This window comes from Oryctolagus cuniculus, chromosome 20 (assembly GCF_051225735.1).
Source record: "Oryctolagus cuniculus isolate XC-2025 breed Fujian yellow rabbit chromosome 20, ASM5122573v1, whole genome shotgun sequence".
Lineage (NCBI taxonomy): Eukaryota > Metazoa > Chordata > Mammalia > Lagomorpha > Leporidae > Oryctolagus > Oryctolagus cuniculus.
The window spans coordinates 13,934,490-13,949,315 of NC_142886.1; the positions used below are offsets into that span (position 1 = coordinate 13,934,490).

General features: G+C 44.5%; 3 protein-coding genes across 22 annotated transcripts in view; 1 reads left to right on the top strand and 2 right to left on the bottom strand.

Moving 5' to 3' along the window:
• SLC38A6 (solute carrier family 38 member 6) overlaps positions 1–318 on the bottom strand; it is a 69,709-nt gene extending 69,391 nt beyond the window's left edge. For 9 of the 17 annotated variants that reach the window (XR_016226766.1, XR_016226768.1, XR_011384849.2 and 6 more), the window contains exon 1: positions 179–312. Coding sequence is in view for 4 of the 17 variants with exons in the window: in XM_002719547.6 (XP_002719593.2) it covers positions 179–286 (108 nt within the window). In the remaining 13 variants the exon portion in view is untranslated. Of the gene's footprint in view, positions 1–45 lie in introns of all 17 variants that reach the window. The other 8 variants (XR_016226770.1, XR_016226769.1, XR_016226771.1 and 5 more) reach the window with 3 other exon arrangements.
• An 89-nt stretch (positions 319–407) lies between these two features.
• Positions 408–7,420, top strand: TRMT5 (tRNA methyltransferase 5). Its single transcript, XM_008271876.5, has 5 exons — positions 408–547; positions 1,807–2,462; positions 4,736–4,860; positions 6,155–6,806; positions 7,194–7,420. Exons 1-5 carry the CDS (start codon positions 543–545, stop codon positions 7,265–7,267), a joined length of 1,512 nt encoding a protein of 503 aa, XP_008270098.2. The 5' UTR covers positions 408–542; the 3' UTR covers positions 7,268–7,420.
• A 4,931-nt stretch (positions 7,421–12,351) lies between these two features.
• MNAT1 (MNAT1 component of CDK activating kinase) overlaps positions 12,352–14,826 on the bottom strand; it is a 235,352-nt gene continuing 232,877 nt past the window's right edge. For all 4 annotated transcript variants that reach the window (XM_089322594.1, XM_089322593.1, XM_002719546.6 and 1 more), the window contains one exon: positions 12,352–12,813. In XM_089322594.1, coding sequence (XP_089178720.1) covers positions 12,693–12,813 — 121 coding nt within the window. In that variant the 3' untranslated portion in view covers positions 12,352–12,692. The remainder of the gene's footprint in view (positions 12,814–14,826) is intronic.

Sequence of the window (14,826 nt, forward strand, 5' to 3'; positions counted from 1 at the left end):
GACCCCCGCGTCCGCTCGGCTGCGTCGCCCCCCCTTAGCCTGCACCTTCCCGGCAGCTTTCCCAGGGCACGTTTCTCCCCCGAGCCAGCACCCTCAGAGCTCGGCCGATGGGGCCGAGGCTCGCACCTGCAGGAGCCCGGCGGCCGTCGGCGCCCCGGCCCCAGCGGCGTCCACTTACGTTGCTTAGCAACGGGCTCGCCTCTTCCGCCGCCGCTGCCTCTTCAGGCTGCCGGGCAGAGACGGACCAGCCCCGCTCCGCGTTGATGCTGCCCCGGCTCGCCTCCATGCCGCCGTCGGGCCGACTACCAACTCCATCTGCGAGCCACTACCCCTGGCCGACGCGCACGTCGCAGGTCAGCCAGAGGCGGAGCCATGCACCCGGCCCTTCCGGGTTTCCGTACCTCAGCCGGGCAGTGAAGACCGGAGGGAGTCGGCGGGATCTGATGACGCCTACCGCCGTCCCCGGCGAACAGTGATGATGTCATCAGGGCCAGCCCCGTCCCCCCCGCCCCTCGCGACCCATTTCCGAGCGGCGCTGGAGCATGAGGTGAGGGGCTGGCGGCGGAGCCCGCAGCGGGGCGACGCCCGCAGTTGGGGCGGTAGCGGCAGCAGTGCCCTGGACGGTTCAAAGGGGTTTGTGGTCCGGGGGCGGCCACCCGCGAATTAGGGCCGAATGAGAAGGGGTAGTGAGGAGTCGGCTTCGTCCTAAGTCACTTGTCACAGATGGGAACCCGAGACCTGAGGTTTCTTTGCTTTATTTATTTATTTGAAAGGCAGAGTTACAGACAGACAGGAGGAGAGAGAGATCTTCCATCCCCTGGTTCACTCTCCACATGGCTGGGCCCTGGCCAAAACCAGGAGCCAGGAGCTTCCTCCAGGCCGCCCACGCAGGTGCAGGGGCCCAAGCACTTTGGCCATCTTCCACTGCCTTCCCAGGTGCGTTAGCAGGGAGCTGGATTGGAAGTGGAGCAGGCGGGACTCGAACCAGTGGCCACGTGGGATGCCTGCCCTGCAGGTTGGAGTTTGGCTGCACCACATCGCCAGCCCCCAGACCTGAGTTCTAATCTTCCTGCTTATCAGCAATGAGACTTTGAGTTATTATTTTTTTAAGATTTGTCTTCGCTCCACGGTTCACTCACCAAATAGCCGCTTAAGCTAAGTCTGGGCCAGGCCAAAGCCAGGAGCCTGCACCTCCGTCCTGGTGTGGCGCCTGGGTGGCAGGAGCCCAAGTACTGGGCCATCACCCATTGCCTTCCCGGGTGCATTGGCAGGGAGCTGGATGGGATGCAGCTGCCCCCTACACCACTAAGGAGCCCCTAATTTATCTACTTCTGAGCTTTTGTTTATGATTTATAAAATGATGAAGTGACACCTACATTCCGCCCAAAGCTGATACAGTGTTTACAACATGTGATACTGTAAGCACCTGGAAGAGTGTCCTAGTAAAGATGGCCACTGGTGTCTTCATATACTGGGACCACTTCGTTAGGAGATGGCCCCTTGGGCCCCAGTTACAGCCCTCCGATTCCGGATGTATTGTGTAGAGAACTGCTGGAGAGGTCCGTGGAGTAGAGCGGGGCTGATGTCCCCAAGCCCTGTCTGGGTTGAAGATGCAAGTTTGTTGTGTACCGTAAACATCACCCTTTCCTGGAAAGACGACAGGAAGACAGTGGTCCACATCAGCACTCCGCAGGCTGTGTCCAACACAAGTTAGGTTCTCATTCTCAAAAGCCATCGTGTGTGTGTGTGTGTGTGTGTGTTTGTAGCTTTGTGGTATCTTTTAAGTTAACGCTTATTTTTTTAAAGGGTCTTTTTGAGGCGGTTTGGATTCTCAGGGAGACTTCTCAAAGCGGAAAGCCGTAAGCTAACTGGATCCGAGTCGCTGGGTTGGCTTGCTGGGACGTCATGGCCACAGCAGCTTAGAGAAGCGCCTGGCATTGTCTTGTCGGATCCGAGACAACGGTTCTGCACCATGCCAGAGATGGAAACCACCGAGAAAGACTCCGAATTGTTTGCTCCGCCGCCTGAGGTTCGAGGAATGACAAACCTTGACAGGTCAGCCTTTAAAAAGACAGTCGCTGTACCGGTGCTTAAGGTGAAGAAAGAAATAGTCAACAGATTGATGAGAGCCCTGAAGAGGGTCGCACTGCAGCGGCCGGGCGTCAAGCGGGTGATCGAGGACCCAGCAGATGGCGAGAGTAGGTTGGTCCTGCTGGATCCTCGCAAGGTGCTTGGCCACGACTCCTTTGAGAAGGCAGAACTCAGTGTTTTGAAGCAGCTAAACGTCCATCCTCAGATAGCGGAGTATAATTTGGAACTCACTTACGAAAACTTTAAGTCGGAAGAAATCTTGAGAGCCGTGCTTCCCGAGGGTCAGGATGTGACTTCCAGCTTCAGCAGAGTGGGACACATCGCCCACCTGAACCTCCGCGACCATCAGCTGCCCTTCAAGCATTTAATCGGTAGGTGTGTTACGGTGATAATTCACGTATTGGGATGCTGTTAGCAAATTCCGATTTTAGTTCTTAGGATTGTTTTTTTAAAGATTTATTTATTTATTTGACAGAGTTATACAGAGAGAGAGAGAGAGAGAGAGAGAGAGAATGAGTCAGTCTTCCATCCGCTGGTTCACTCCCCAGATGGCCGCAATGACTGGGCCTAAGCCAGGAGCTTCTTCTAGGTCTCCCACGCAAGTGCAGGGGCCCAAGGACTTGGGCCATCTTCTACTGCTATCCCAGGCCATAACAGAGAGCTGGAATGGAAGAGGAGCAGCTGGGACTAGAACTGGGGCCCATATGGGATGCCAGTGCTTCAGGCCAGGGCGTTAACTCACTGTGCCACAGCGCCGGCCCCAGGATTAATTTTTAAATGCCATATTGCAGAAGTAGGACATTTTATCATTGTCATTTTAAACTAGATCTCGAGTTGAGGCCCTCTTTGACCATTTTAAAATTTCTCTCCAGACATAAGCCTAGATTAAACTCGAATCGTTGGCTTTGGCAGCTACAATGAACAGAGGCCTGGGTACCCAAGACTGAATAGGCCGTCAGGATTATGTTTAGTATTAGGTTTTTTAAAAATTTCTTTTTATTCATTTGAGAGACACACGGAGAGTAACATGTGAGCACATTGGCTCCTGTCTGCTGCTTTGCTCCCCAGATGGACTCAAGACGCCAGCTGGGGCAAAGCAGGGAGCCATGTAACTTAATCCAAGGCTCTCACGTGGGTAGCAGGCACTCAATTATTTAAGCCATCATCACTGCCTCCCAGGGTCTCCTGGAATCAAACCCACATGGTGTGATGTGGGTGTCTAAACTGCTAGGCCACACTGTCAGTTTGTGTGTGTTTCAGTAAGAAGGTGCTACGCTGTTTATACTTCATTCAGCCAACTGATTAAGCCTCTTGTATATCCCAGGTACCATACTGTGTTTTTTAGTGCTCCTTAGTCTTTTAGAAATAATCTTATGTGTATCCAATTACATTTCCCAGGTTTAAACCTGAGGCCTTTATTTAAGAAAGTAGAAGACTTAAAAAAAAAAAAAAAAACTTACTGTATTGAGTGAAATCGATATCCTGTGATCTGATGGTCGTTTATAACCCTTGTCTGTATTCCTGCTGAACAGGAAGATGCTTGTCCAAGCATTAAGCCTGTGATTATAAAGTAAATTTAAAATATGTTATTGCAAAAAAGTTTAAAAAGCAAGGAGGAAGTAGGAAAATAAAGTGAAAAAAAAAAAAAGAAGAATCAAAAGTCTTACCAAAAAACAGACTTTGATTAAAGGGCATCAGTATGCCATTTCTGATGTAGTTTGTTTTCTTTGTCGCTTTTCTGCTCTGATAAGTATTTGCCATAAAGACCAATTTAAGTAAACGGACATTTAGGTAAGACTCTCAGGAACCTGCGTGTCTCTTCTGGAGACACTGTTTTGCTGGCGTGTGTTTCCAGCGTGGAGACATTCATTTCAAACCCACAGGAAAGCAAACATTGGCTTTGCGGCCGGCGGGGACAGGCGGGTGTTGTTGCCAGTGCTTTCTGAGACCGTTTGTTGCCAGGGCTTGAGCTCTCTTCTTTCCATTCTTTCCAGATTCCCTAAGGTCTTCCTTTTTGCTTCCTTGTCATATTGATACACTTGAGAAGATTTAGTAAAAATATGGAAGGGCAGTTCAAATTTTTTTCTTTGGAGACAGGTGTTGTGGTGCAGTAGTTAAGAGCACTGCTTGAGATGCCAGTGTGCGCTGTCAGAGTCCTGGCTCCTCCACTTCTCGTGCAGCTTCCTGCTAGTGCACACCTGCCTTGGGAGGCAGCAGACGATGGCTCGAGTACCTTGCATCTCTGCCACCCGTGTGGGAGACTGGGATGGAGCCTGGGCTCCTTCCTGGCTTAGCCTGACCCAGCCCTTGCTTGCTGTGGGTATCTGGGAGGAGAACCAGCAGATGGAAGATCTCTCTTCCTCTTGCTCCCTCTGTTTTTCAAATAAAATGAAAATAAATATTTAAAAAATTTTTTTATTTAAGAAAAGGTACCCACACATTTCTGTGTGTGTATTGGAGACTGCCAGGCATGAACGTTAGTAGTATGTTGAATTTTAAAAGTTGTGTGCTATATTATACACAGTAGATGCAGCTTTTTATCTATAATCCAAAAGGAAATACAATTCATTTGTTTCATATTTGCAGTTTTAGCTTTTATTTTACAACCAATTATTTATTATGAAATTTTTATCTTTTCCTTTAGGCCAAGTTATGATTGACAAAAATCCAGGAATCACTTCAGCAGTAAATAAAATCAATAATATTGACAATACATACAGAAATTTCCAAATGGAAGTGCTGTCAGGAGAGGAGAACATGATGGCCAAGGTACAGAGTACTGTATTATCTCCTGGTAACGTGTATGTCCAGACTAATGTGTAGGAACAGAGTGGATGACACAGATTAAAAATACTTGCTCAACACTGTGGATTGATAAAAATTGAGCACTTCTATATACTGATGATGGGATAACATTAACAGATAAAGCCTTTTCAGAAGAACTGGTTAAATTCTGGCATAGTGATACAATGCAATAGCCCATCATTAAATTTTTTTCCTCCATATTAAATTGCCTCATGACAGGTTAAGTGACAAAAAAGCAAGTTGTAAAACAGTCTTATAAAATAGTTATACCTGGAAAGACTTTTGGTTGGCAGAAACATATCCAACTCTGGAACCTTAATAATGGCCAGAAGCACCTTATGTGATTGGGAGGGGGAAGAAGCATATACGAATTTGGAATTCAGGCCTAGTAAAGAAGTTAGAAAGAAGACAGAATTTGGGGAATTTCAGACCTTTGATTCTTTGTCTGTAACATGTGGGGCTTCAGATGATTCCATGACTATATTTGTTTTATTTTCTATGTTCTAAGAAGTCTGTGATAGACCCAAAAAAATGCTGTATAAAGTCTGAGTTTGGCTTAAGATTTAAGCTTCCTTGTATATATTTCATTTACCCATAAAAACTCAAATGTGGGAGAGGAAAGAAAACATAGGAATGATTCATTCTAAACACTGGCTCTAATTTATAGACATGAAATTTGCAAAAGGTCCAAGTAATTATCTAAAAACACAGTAAAATACCTCAAAATTCAGTGACACATCTCTTCTGCCTCCTTTTTATTATCTGAAAACCAGAGAAAGGAAGCTTGTTTGTTGTGTGTGTGTACCATCTGCGACTTCGCTACATGCCCTGAAGATAAGTGTGGTGGGGTTCAAATTACAGGTTCTTCCCTACCCATCTGGTGACATAAGAAAGTATAATTAGCCGGTCAATTGGCCTTTCTGAAAAATTCCTCAAGTGATTTGGAAACTGCTTTACGGCCCTTGAAGACTGAGATGAAGTTATGTAGCTTTGAAGAAATGACTTTTCTCCTAAAAAAAAAAATTAATGCAAGATATGAATTGACCCTAGGAATAGCATAAACACCAGGGTTCAGTTAAGATGCTTTTAAGTGCACTTTGATTTGCCCTTATAATGGTGAATGTGATTGTGGTGTGTGAGTGTGTGTGTGTGTGTGTGTGTGTGCGCGTGCTCACATGTGCACATGCACACTTATTCAGTGGCGGCAGCTGAAATTTAGGACCGAAAGGGACAACCAAAAGCCTTTTACCTCTTTCAGGTTCGAGAAAACAACTACACCTATGAATTTGATTTTTCAAAAGTCTACTGGAACCCTCGGCTCTCCACGGAGCACAGCCGCATCACAGACCTCCTCCACCCCGGGGACGTCCTCTTTGATGTTTTTGCTGGAGTTGGGCCCTTTGCCATTCCAGCGGCGAAGAAAAACTGCACCGTGTTTGCCAATGATCTCAATCCTGAATCCCACAAATGGCTGTTGCACAACTGTAAATTAAATAAAGTGGACCACAAGGTGAAAATCTTCAACCTGGATGGGAAAGACTTCCTTCAAGGACCGGTCAGAGCGGAGTTAATGCAGCAGCTGGAGCCGGCCACGGAAAGGAAACGCGCCGTGCACATCGTCATGAATCTGCCGGCCAGGGCCATCGAGTTCCTCAGTGCCTTCCGGCTGCTGCTGGACGGGCGGCCGTGCAGCCGCGAGCTGCTTCCCGTGGTGCACTGTTACAGCTTCTCCAGAGAGGCGCGCCCCGCGGAGGACGTGCGGCGGCGGGCGGCCGCGGCGCTGGGCAGCTCCCTGGAGGCGGCCAGTTCGGTTCACCTGGTGAGAAACGTGGCCCCCAACAAGGAGATGCTCTGCATCAGCTTCCGGCTCCCCGCGGCCGTGCTCTACAGGCCCCGGGCCGCAAATCCAGGTGGGGACGGCGGGAGCGTAGGTGTGAACTGCAAGCGCCTTCGTGCGGCTTTCCTTGCGGGGAGGGGAGTGGGGGGAGCAGGGCGAGAAGGGCAGGAGATGCATATAATTAAATTTGGAAACACGGAGAATAAACTAATTCCAGTTACTTTGGTTCAAGACCCCTTGCCGTTCAGTTGTGACTAGCTTCTTCCTGTTTCATACATTGTAATACCGTAACTGTTTATTCTAATAAAATGCTATTTGATTAAAATACTAAATCCATAGGAATGTTAATTCACATCTAAGTTGGCCAGATAAAGACTCTTAAAAATGCCTATATTATTTGTTATTCAAAACTATTTTCAGCTGTTACGTAGCTAAAACGAGTTTTCTGGATTTGTTACAGAGAATCAGGACGACCCGCCTGTCAAACGGCGGAGGACAGATGAAGCCTTTCCAGAAGGAGCAGCACTTAGCTAGCAGCGCTCTGTCCGGCTCTCCCAGACGCTTACACAGCCAGACTCGATTTGTGGGAGTTCATAAAACACTCACTTATGTTACTATTTAACCCTTATATTTTGTCCTGTCTTATAAACAAGATTATCAAATTAAAATTTAACCAAGTCTATGAAATCTAATATCTAAATTATAATGCATAATTGTAATTTCATGAGCTACATTATCATTTTTATTAGGTAACTGTATGTAATTATTTGTCAGTCTGGGGAAATTGTTTTGAAGGTTGGATAGTCGGAGGCTAACTCAAAAGGCACTGATAGGACTTTCTTGGTTAGCTTTAGTTGAAGAGTGTAGCTAAATTGTATATAACTTTTCTACCACCTGTTAACTCTCAGTGTGAACGTAATAAAAAATGAAATTACCATTTTTATTGCATTGTAGGTAGGGAAGCTACCTCCGGCAGCCCATCTCTGGGCTATCAGCTGTGTTTGCGTTGCTTGTGATTTGAGAATATTCTTACAATTTCTAAATGGTTGAAAAAGATTCCAAAGAATCCGTTTTGTGACATGTTAAAATGATGCAATATTCTAGTTCCTGCGCCCATAAATAAGGTTTTATTGGGAGCTGCGATGCCCCTGTGCTCACATCTGCCTCATGACAGGCAGCATGTGGAGTGGCTGCAGCACACCTTAGGTGTGACCCGGCACACAGCAGGTCACTGGCACGGTGGTGACTCGGCAGCTTTTTGAGGGCTGTGTGTAAAGCCATGCTACACGGGTTAGTTTTCATATCACCGGTACATCCCCATCGTGGCTCAACAAGAAGAGTGGGTTTTGAATCTTGTGTTTTAAAGGCACAGCGGGGTGTGAATCCTTTGGATACTGAATTAGATTACAAAACATCTGTAATGGGGCTAAAAGAACACACTGTACAGTGGCCTTGATGGACAAAACACTCACACCAGTATGTCCAGCTCACAGGCGAGCAGCTGCAGGAAAATCAGAGACGCCACAGTGGAGCTGCCACAGCAGCATTTTTTCATAAAATCCTCCACCTGCGGCGCCGGCATCCCATATGGGTGCTGGGTTCTAGTCCCAGTTGCTCCTCTTCCAGGCCAGCTCTCTGCTGTGGCCCAGGAGTGCAGTGGAGGATGGCCCAAGTGCTTGGGCCCTGCACCCCACGGGAGACCAGGAGAAGCACCTGGCTCCTGGCTTCAGATCAGCGCAGTACGCTGGCCGCAGTGCAGCGGCCATTGGAGGGCGAACCAACGGCAAAGGAAGACCTTTCTCTCTGTCTCTCTCTCTCACTGTCCACTCTCAAAAAAAAAAAAAAAAAAAAAAGAATTGAATGGACATTTACAAATGCTTTCCAAATGATGAAAATGCTCATTTAATACATCTCGGATGCTTCTGGATTGAAACTATTATTTGAGTATCTATCTGTGTGGAAAGACATTTTAAGTTGAAATATGTAAAATCTCATTACAGATAACCATTAACATAATTTATAATTCATTTTTAAAAAATATTTGAAGCAGAGAGAGTCTTCCATCCGCTGGTTCACTCACCAGATGGCTTGCAATGGCCAGAGCTGTGCCAGTCCAAAACCAGGAGCCAGGAGCTTCTTCCAGGTCTCCCAAGGAGTTGGGCCATCCTCTACTGCCTCCCCAGACCATAGCAGAGAGCTGGCTCAGAAGTGGAGCAGCCGGGACCCATATGGGATGCCAGCACTGAGGTGGCAGCTTTACCTGCTATGCCACAGTGCTGGCCCCCAATTTATAATTCATTTTGATGATAGGGAACACTTATTTAGCTAGCTAAAGTTTTTTTTTTTTTTTTTTAATGTATTTATTTGAAAGGCAGAGCATCAGAGAGGAGAGGCAGATCTTCCATCCACTGGTTCACTCCCCAGATGCCCACAAAATCTAGGACTGGGCCAAGCTGAGGCCAGGAGTCACAACTCCACCATGGGTAGCTGGGGCCTAAACACCTGGCCGTCTGTGGCTGCCTTCCCAGGCACGTTAGCAGGAAGGTGGACTGGAATCAGAGCAGCCAAGGCTGGAAGTGGCACTGTGACGGGATGCTGGCACTGCAAGAGTGGCTTGACCCACTGTGTCACAATGCTGCCACCCCCATTCAAGGCAATGCTATCCTCTCCTTAAAATTGTATTAAATTTACTGAATTTTGTCAAAAAAAATTACGACAACTTGTTTTATCTCATGTAAGGACCCACATAATTTCCTTGATTTTGCCTCTTAGCCTATGGAGCCTAAAATATTTACTATCTGGCTCCAAGAAAAAGTGTGAGGCCCTCTGATCCAGATCATTCATGACAACCTCAAATGCCTTTAATGTAAATGACTGAAGACAATAAACAGAAGTGTAGAGAAGTAATGAACTGGAGTTCTCATCCTTCGTCTAAAGGTATTTATATTCAAATCGTTCTGAAACTCAAGTACTGTACACTGACGTGTCTGGTTATGACGTACGTGGACAAACAATCTTCACACACTCTTGCCTCCGTGTAGGCACCCCTTAGACAAAATATGCACTATATAATTGTAAAATAGAATGCTCAAATGCTTCTATTAACATTTTAACCTCCTCCCCACTTTTCCTTCAGGGTGAATGAATCAGTAAGTGAAGTGTGTTTACTTCATTTTTTTTTAAATCTATGCTCACCCTAAACTTAGATGAGATCCCTAGTAAATGAACACTTAATGAATTCACTAGGAAATGGCAGCCAGAAACCTCACTGAGGGCCTAAAGACAGCTTCTAAGAGAAACGAAGATGAAATACTTACTGAGTTAAAGGAATACTAGGCAATACTGCACCTAATTGTCATGTAAATGTATCCATACCATTAATGTCTGCTTAAAAGAGTGTAGTTCTTAGTCAAATAATTTTCTAGCAATGAATTTCTCAACTTCTCTCAGGACATCGACAAGATCATTTAGTTGATGTCATTTTTGCCCCCTGAAAGATTTAGGTACTTGATCTGTAGAACTTCCTGGAAGTCTTAGGAAGTTTGATTCCCCAGACCTGGTTGTAGCACAGCTGTTGTTTGTAGGTTTGGCAGTTTGACAGTCGTCTCTACGGCATGAGCTCTGGAGCCTGACCACTTGGATTCGAGTCCCAGCACACTATTTTTAAGTTGTACTGACTCTTGGCAAGTTACTTAACTTTTACTTCCCCATCTATTAAAATGGGGAAAATAATAGTAGCACTATTACACAAGTTAGATAACAGAGCTTGAAGCACAGGGCTGGGCTCACAGGCAGCACAGTAGTTGTTAACTATTGCTTCTGTGCCAGTGCTGTGAAATGTTAGTTCATGTAGATGAAGAACTTGTTCAGTCTTTGTTTCTAAGCAAGGAAGTTCCTGGGAGGGTGGAGGATAGCACGATTCAGAATATTCTCGTTTGGTGAATTCAGTGAATTGTCATTATAACGGTTAGCTTTCCACCATTCCTTTTGATGTAATAGGGGTCATTTAACTTTTTTAAGAGATTTATTTATTTGAAAGGCAAAGAGAGAAAGAGAGAGAGAGAAAGAGACAGAACAAGATTTTCCATCTGCTGGTTTGCTTCCCAAATGGCTGCAACAGCCGGAGCCAGGCTGATCCATGGGTCTCCCACGTGAGTGGAGGAGCCTACGCACATGGGCCATTTTCTGTTGTTTTCCCAGGCCCACCAGCAGGGATGCTGGGTCAGACAGAAGTGGAGCAGCCAGGACTTGAACCAGCACGCTTATGGGATGCTGGTGCCACAGGCGGCTGCTTTATCCACCATACCACAGTGCCAGCGGTCAGTCAACTTCTAAATATGGCCTACCGAGCAAATTGTGCCGTATACAATATAAAGCCTTTGGAATTTATTTGCCAAACTAGGTATATGCAGTTTCCATGACAGGTAGGCTGGAAAACTTTGAAATGTTTTATTAATTAGTTCATTCTCTCTAAATACACTGTATAGGTGTTAAGAACAAACTGTTTCCTGGCCCAGCCCTGGCCATTGTGACCATCTGGGGAGTGGACCAGGGGATAGAAGATCTCTGTCTCTCCTTTCTCCATAACTCTTTCATATAATAATCTTTAAAAGGCAAAAACTAATCTTCAACTGGAGAATGCCTAATACAAGGTATATGAGAGTATAGCTAAAACTGGACTTGGATTTAAAACAGACAGACAAGTGGTCTAATTCTGCCTTTTTTAGTAATGTGTATACATGATCTTGGCCTGCTCAATCATTTGATGTCTCAATCATTTGATAAACGAGAAAACTTGTATGTTCTGTAAAGATGAAGATGGACTCTGAAATTAATACCTGCTTACTAAAATAAGGTGGCGTTGTTACATGTGGATATTCCACTTTAATGTAACCACACGTCTTATTTCATCTAGACTTCTACCCATAAAACTAACATCTGTTGTAAAGGAGATCTGATAGGAAATCCCTTAATTTCCTTGAGAAACTATGTCCCACACCCCGTGGTCTATCCAGTAGACTGAAAAGGCTGGGGTACTGCAAATATCCACCCTATCCCACATCCAAGCACTTAGCAAAACCCTGGGCATAATAAAAGCCTTTGAAGTTTCTACAGAAAACTACATCAGAGTCTACATTTCACACACAGGGAAATTTCACTTAAAATGTACCTTTTTCCAGTCCAATGTTTCATCATAAAATGTGCTCACACTGGAGGTGAAAGGTGCCATTTAAGTATTAAGTTTTATTAACTTACTTCTTTGAATCTGTCATTAAAGCAGGTTAATGCAGTGTTCTGGTCTACCCTGAATGTGCCTCACAGCTGGGAACCATAACACCTTGATCAAGGCTGGCCTCACTTTCCACTGGTCAAACAAGCATTAAGTCCTTAATACTGAGGGAGTGACATTATCACCAGTCAGGTTTTACTTGCCACAACCTGCTGGCAGAAGGAAATATATCCACTTGTCTGGCACAGTATTGAGGAGACATTAGAAAAAAAGAAAGATTTTATGAGAAGAATAATAGACTTGGATATTAACACTAAATGTTGTAATCAAAATGGCATTTTAAAATGTGTTCAAGTGAAACACTATAATAAGAGAAAAACCACAAACCTTATATAAAGTCTAGCTTTATTTTTAAAATGATTTTACAAGTCTGTCGACCTCAAACATACACAGGTGAATTATTTACTCCTCTTTTCCATCAGATGAATCTTGCTGCATAGCAATCACCCTCAGAAAAATACGAGTGAAAAAGAAATCTTTCCCACAAATATGCACGCCCTGTATTTCTCAGCTGGTTCTGCGATTCTCTCTTTATAAATAGTTTAACACAGCTGCTGGTGAGGGTGCTTTTGTGCAGCTGCATGTGGTATAGTTTTACACGTCTGCTTTACTTTGCTGGCTCCCTGGTTCAGCTCCAAGGTCCAAAGCTTATAAATGGAGAAATCCAGGTTAACTGGGCTGCCAGAAAAGCCCGCTGAATGCATCCTGTAGGGCTCTGTGACAAGCAAGGGACGAAGTATAGCCGCCAGCGAGGTCCTGTGGAGAGGCAGCTCGGACGTGGGTTAAATACCTAGAAGAAAACAAAAGGCGGAGCGTGATGCAGATGCACACAGAGACTGGTAACATTCTTTAAAGGCGACAGTAAAACGGAGTCCAATTTTAAAAAAATTCTAAAACCAAATGTCTAGGCTTTCATAAATGGATTATTACCTCTGGGAAGGAAGTGTGCCAACTGTACATGGAGGGCCCAAGCAAGTACTGAATTACAACGGAAATTACAGCTCTGTCAGTTTCAGAAACAAAGCTTGCTATTAAAATGCCCACTGTGCCACACTTTTCAGGACTGATTTGTTTTGTTGGCTGTTGTTTGAGCAACTAACTAATGCTCTCCTTCCTGGCCTACTCTTACATACACAATACTGTGTCACCACGCTATCGCATTACTATAGTTTACATAAATGTTTTAAAGCAAACTCTTAAATAATATAAATGGCGGAGAGGACACTAGTTACTTCAAGATTATTTCAATATTCCAAAAATACACTGCTTCCTTGCAGGGAAGGAAACTTGGAAAATTACATGTCCAAGAAATCTTTGAGACTGGGCACAAGTTCAAAATAATGTCTCAAATAGTAAATACGGGAAAGTCCTGAACTGATCGTAAAACACAGTGTAATGGGCACAATTTTTCTTTGAATTCAGACTTTTGAGCAATTAAAACTTTCTATATTGACAAAACAGGCTAAAAAAATAGGATAAACCTGGCCAACGAGGGGCAGCTTCTTAGCATGACTGCCAACAAGGCCAGAAAACAAACATTCCCAGCTTTGTTTCAGTGCCTGGTGCAGAAAACCACATTGTTCCTTCAGTCGGAGGAAGTCCAGGAGCTTCACCCACCTTACAATTACAGGTATAGCAAATGAATAAATCAGGTCCCAGAACATTTTAATAAGCTGGAAACTTTTCCACTCATTCATTCAAACTTCCTGTGTGTCAACATCTTAGTGCATGAACAACTTAGTCTTTCTAACATAATAAGTCTGTTTTTCATTTGTATCCTTGTTTAATAAGCTTTTGTGATTAAAAAATATGTGCAACACAAGAGACCAAATAGAAAAAGTGGTCAAAGTAAGATACAGGCTAAGCTCCTGGAGCTGGCTATAATTTATGCACCTTGCCACAAATCAAGGTGCTAATTCAGTTCTTGGCTTCTCTGCCAAGGGTGAAAAGGGGAGAGTGGAAGGAGGAAGAGATTTAATATTCCCTGAGAAACAATTTAAAACTTTCTTGGTAGTATATTTATAGTATACTTGTACATGCATCTCTGAAACCCATACACTTATTTATAAATTATATAAAGTATTAACACGCCACATCATATACATAATATAGTAGAGTATACATGTTATAAATATATAAGTAGAACATTTAAAAGATGATAATATTTCAAGGTCTAATTCTTTCTCCTCGTAGCCCATCTTACACACCCTTGCAGGTGCATGCCATTGGTTAGTGGTCACTGTCAAGCACTTGATAGAACCTTGGCTCCCAGAGGACTTACATAAACAAGGATTCAACAAACCTACCCAAGCCAGGGTTATCTGCTTATGAGCTTCCAGGACACAATAAAATGTCAACTGTTCACATTCTGATACACGAGCAATGAGGTAAGTGTTAAGTCACCTCAGCAAGTCTAGAAATCAACCTGGCTTCACTAGGAAAGCAACATTACCGTACAAATAATATGTGAGTGGCATTTTTACAGGGGACATGGAAATGAATGTTCCATTCCTGATGTCAGTTTTCAACTAATGTTTAGCTCCACTCCAGATGATGTGATAGCACCCTCTTTTCTTTCCTCGGGCCCTCAAAAGAGAGGCACAGTCTCCACTCCAATGTCGCTCACTTGTGGCCAAGTTCAAGCACCACAACAGAATGCTTGGCAACCTCAAGAAGCCAACTGTCATAAATGAGAACTGGTTTTCATAGCTGCGATACAAACCACTGTGCAACTAACTGTTTTGATTCATCACTTTTTGGTACAGCTTGCTTCTGGGAAAGGTGAGTCATACCATCTCTGGCT

Bases quoted from the DNA above. Each gene is read 5' to 3' on its own strand.
- TRMT5 (XM_008271876.5), top strand. The intron at 2,463-4,735 runs GTAGGTGTGTTA...CTTTTCCTTTAG, and splicing joins GCCCTTCAAGCATTTAATCG to GCCAAGTTATGATTGACAAA. The intron at 6,807-7,193 runs GTGGGGACGGCG...GATTTGTTACAG, and splicing joins GCCCCGGGCCGCAAATCCAG to AGAATCAGGACGACCCGCCT.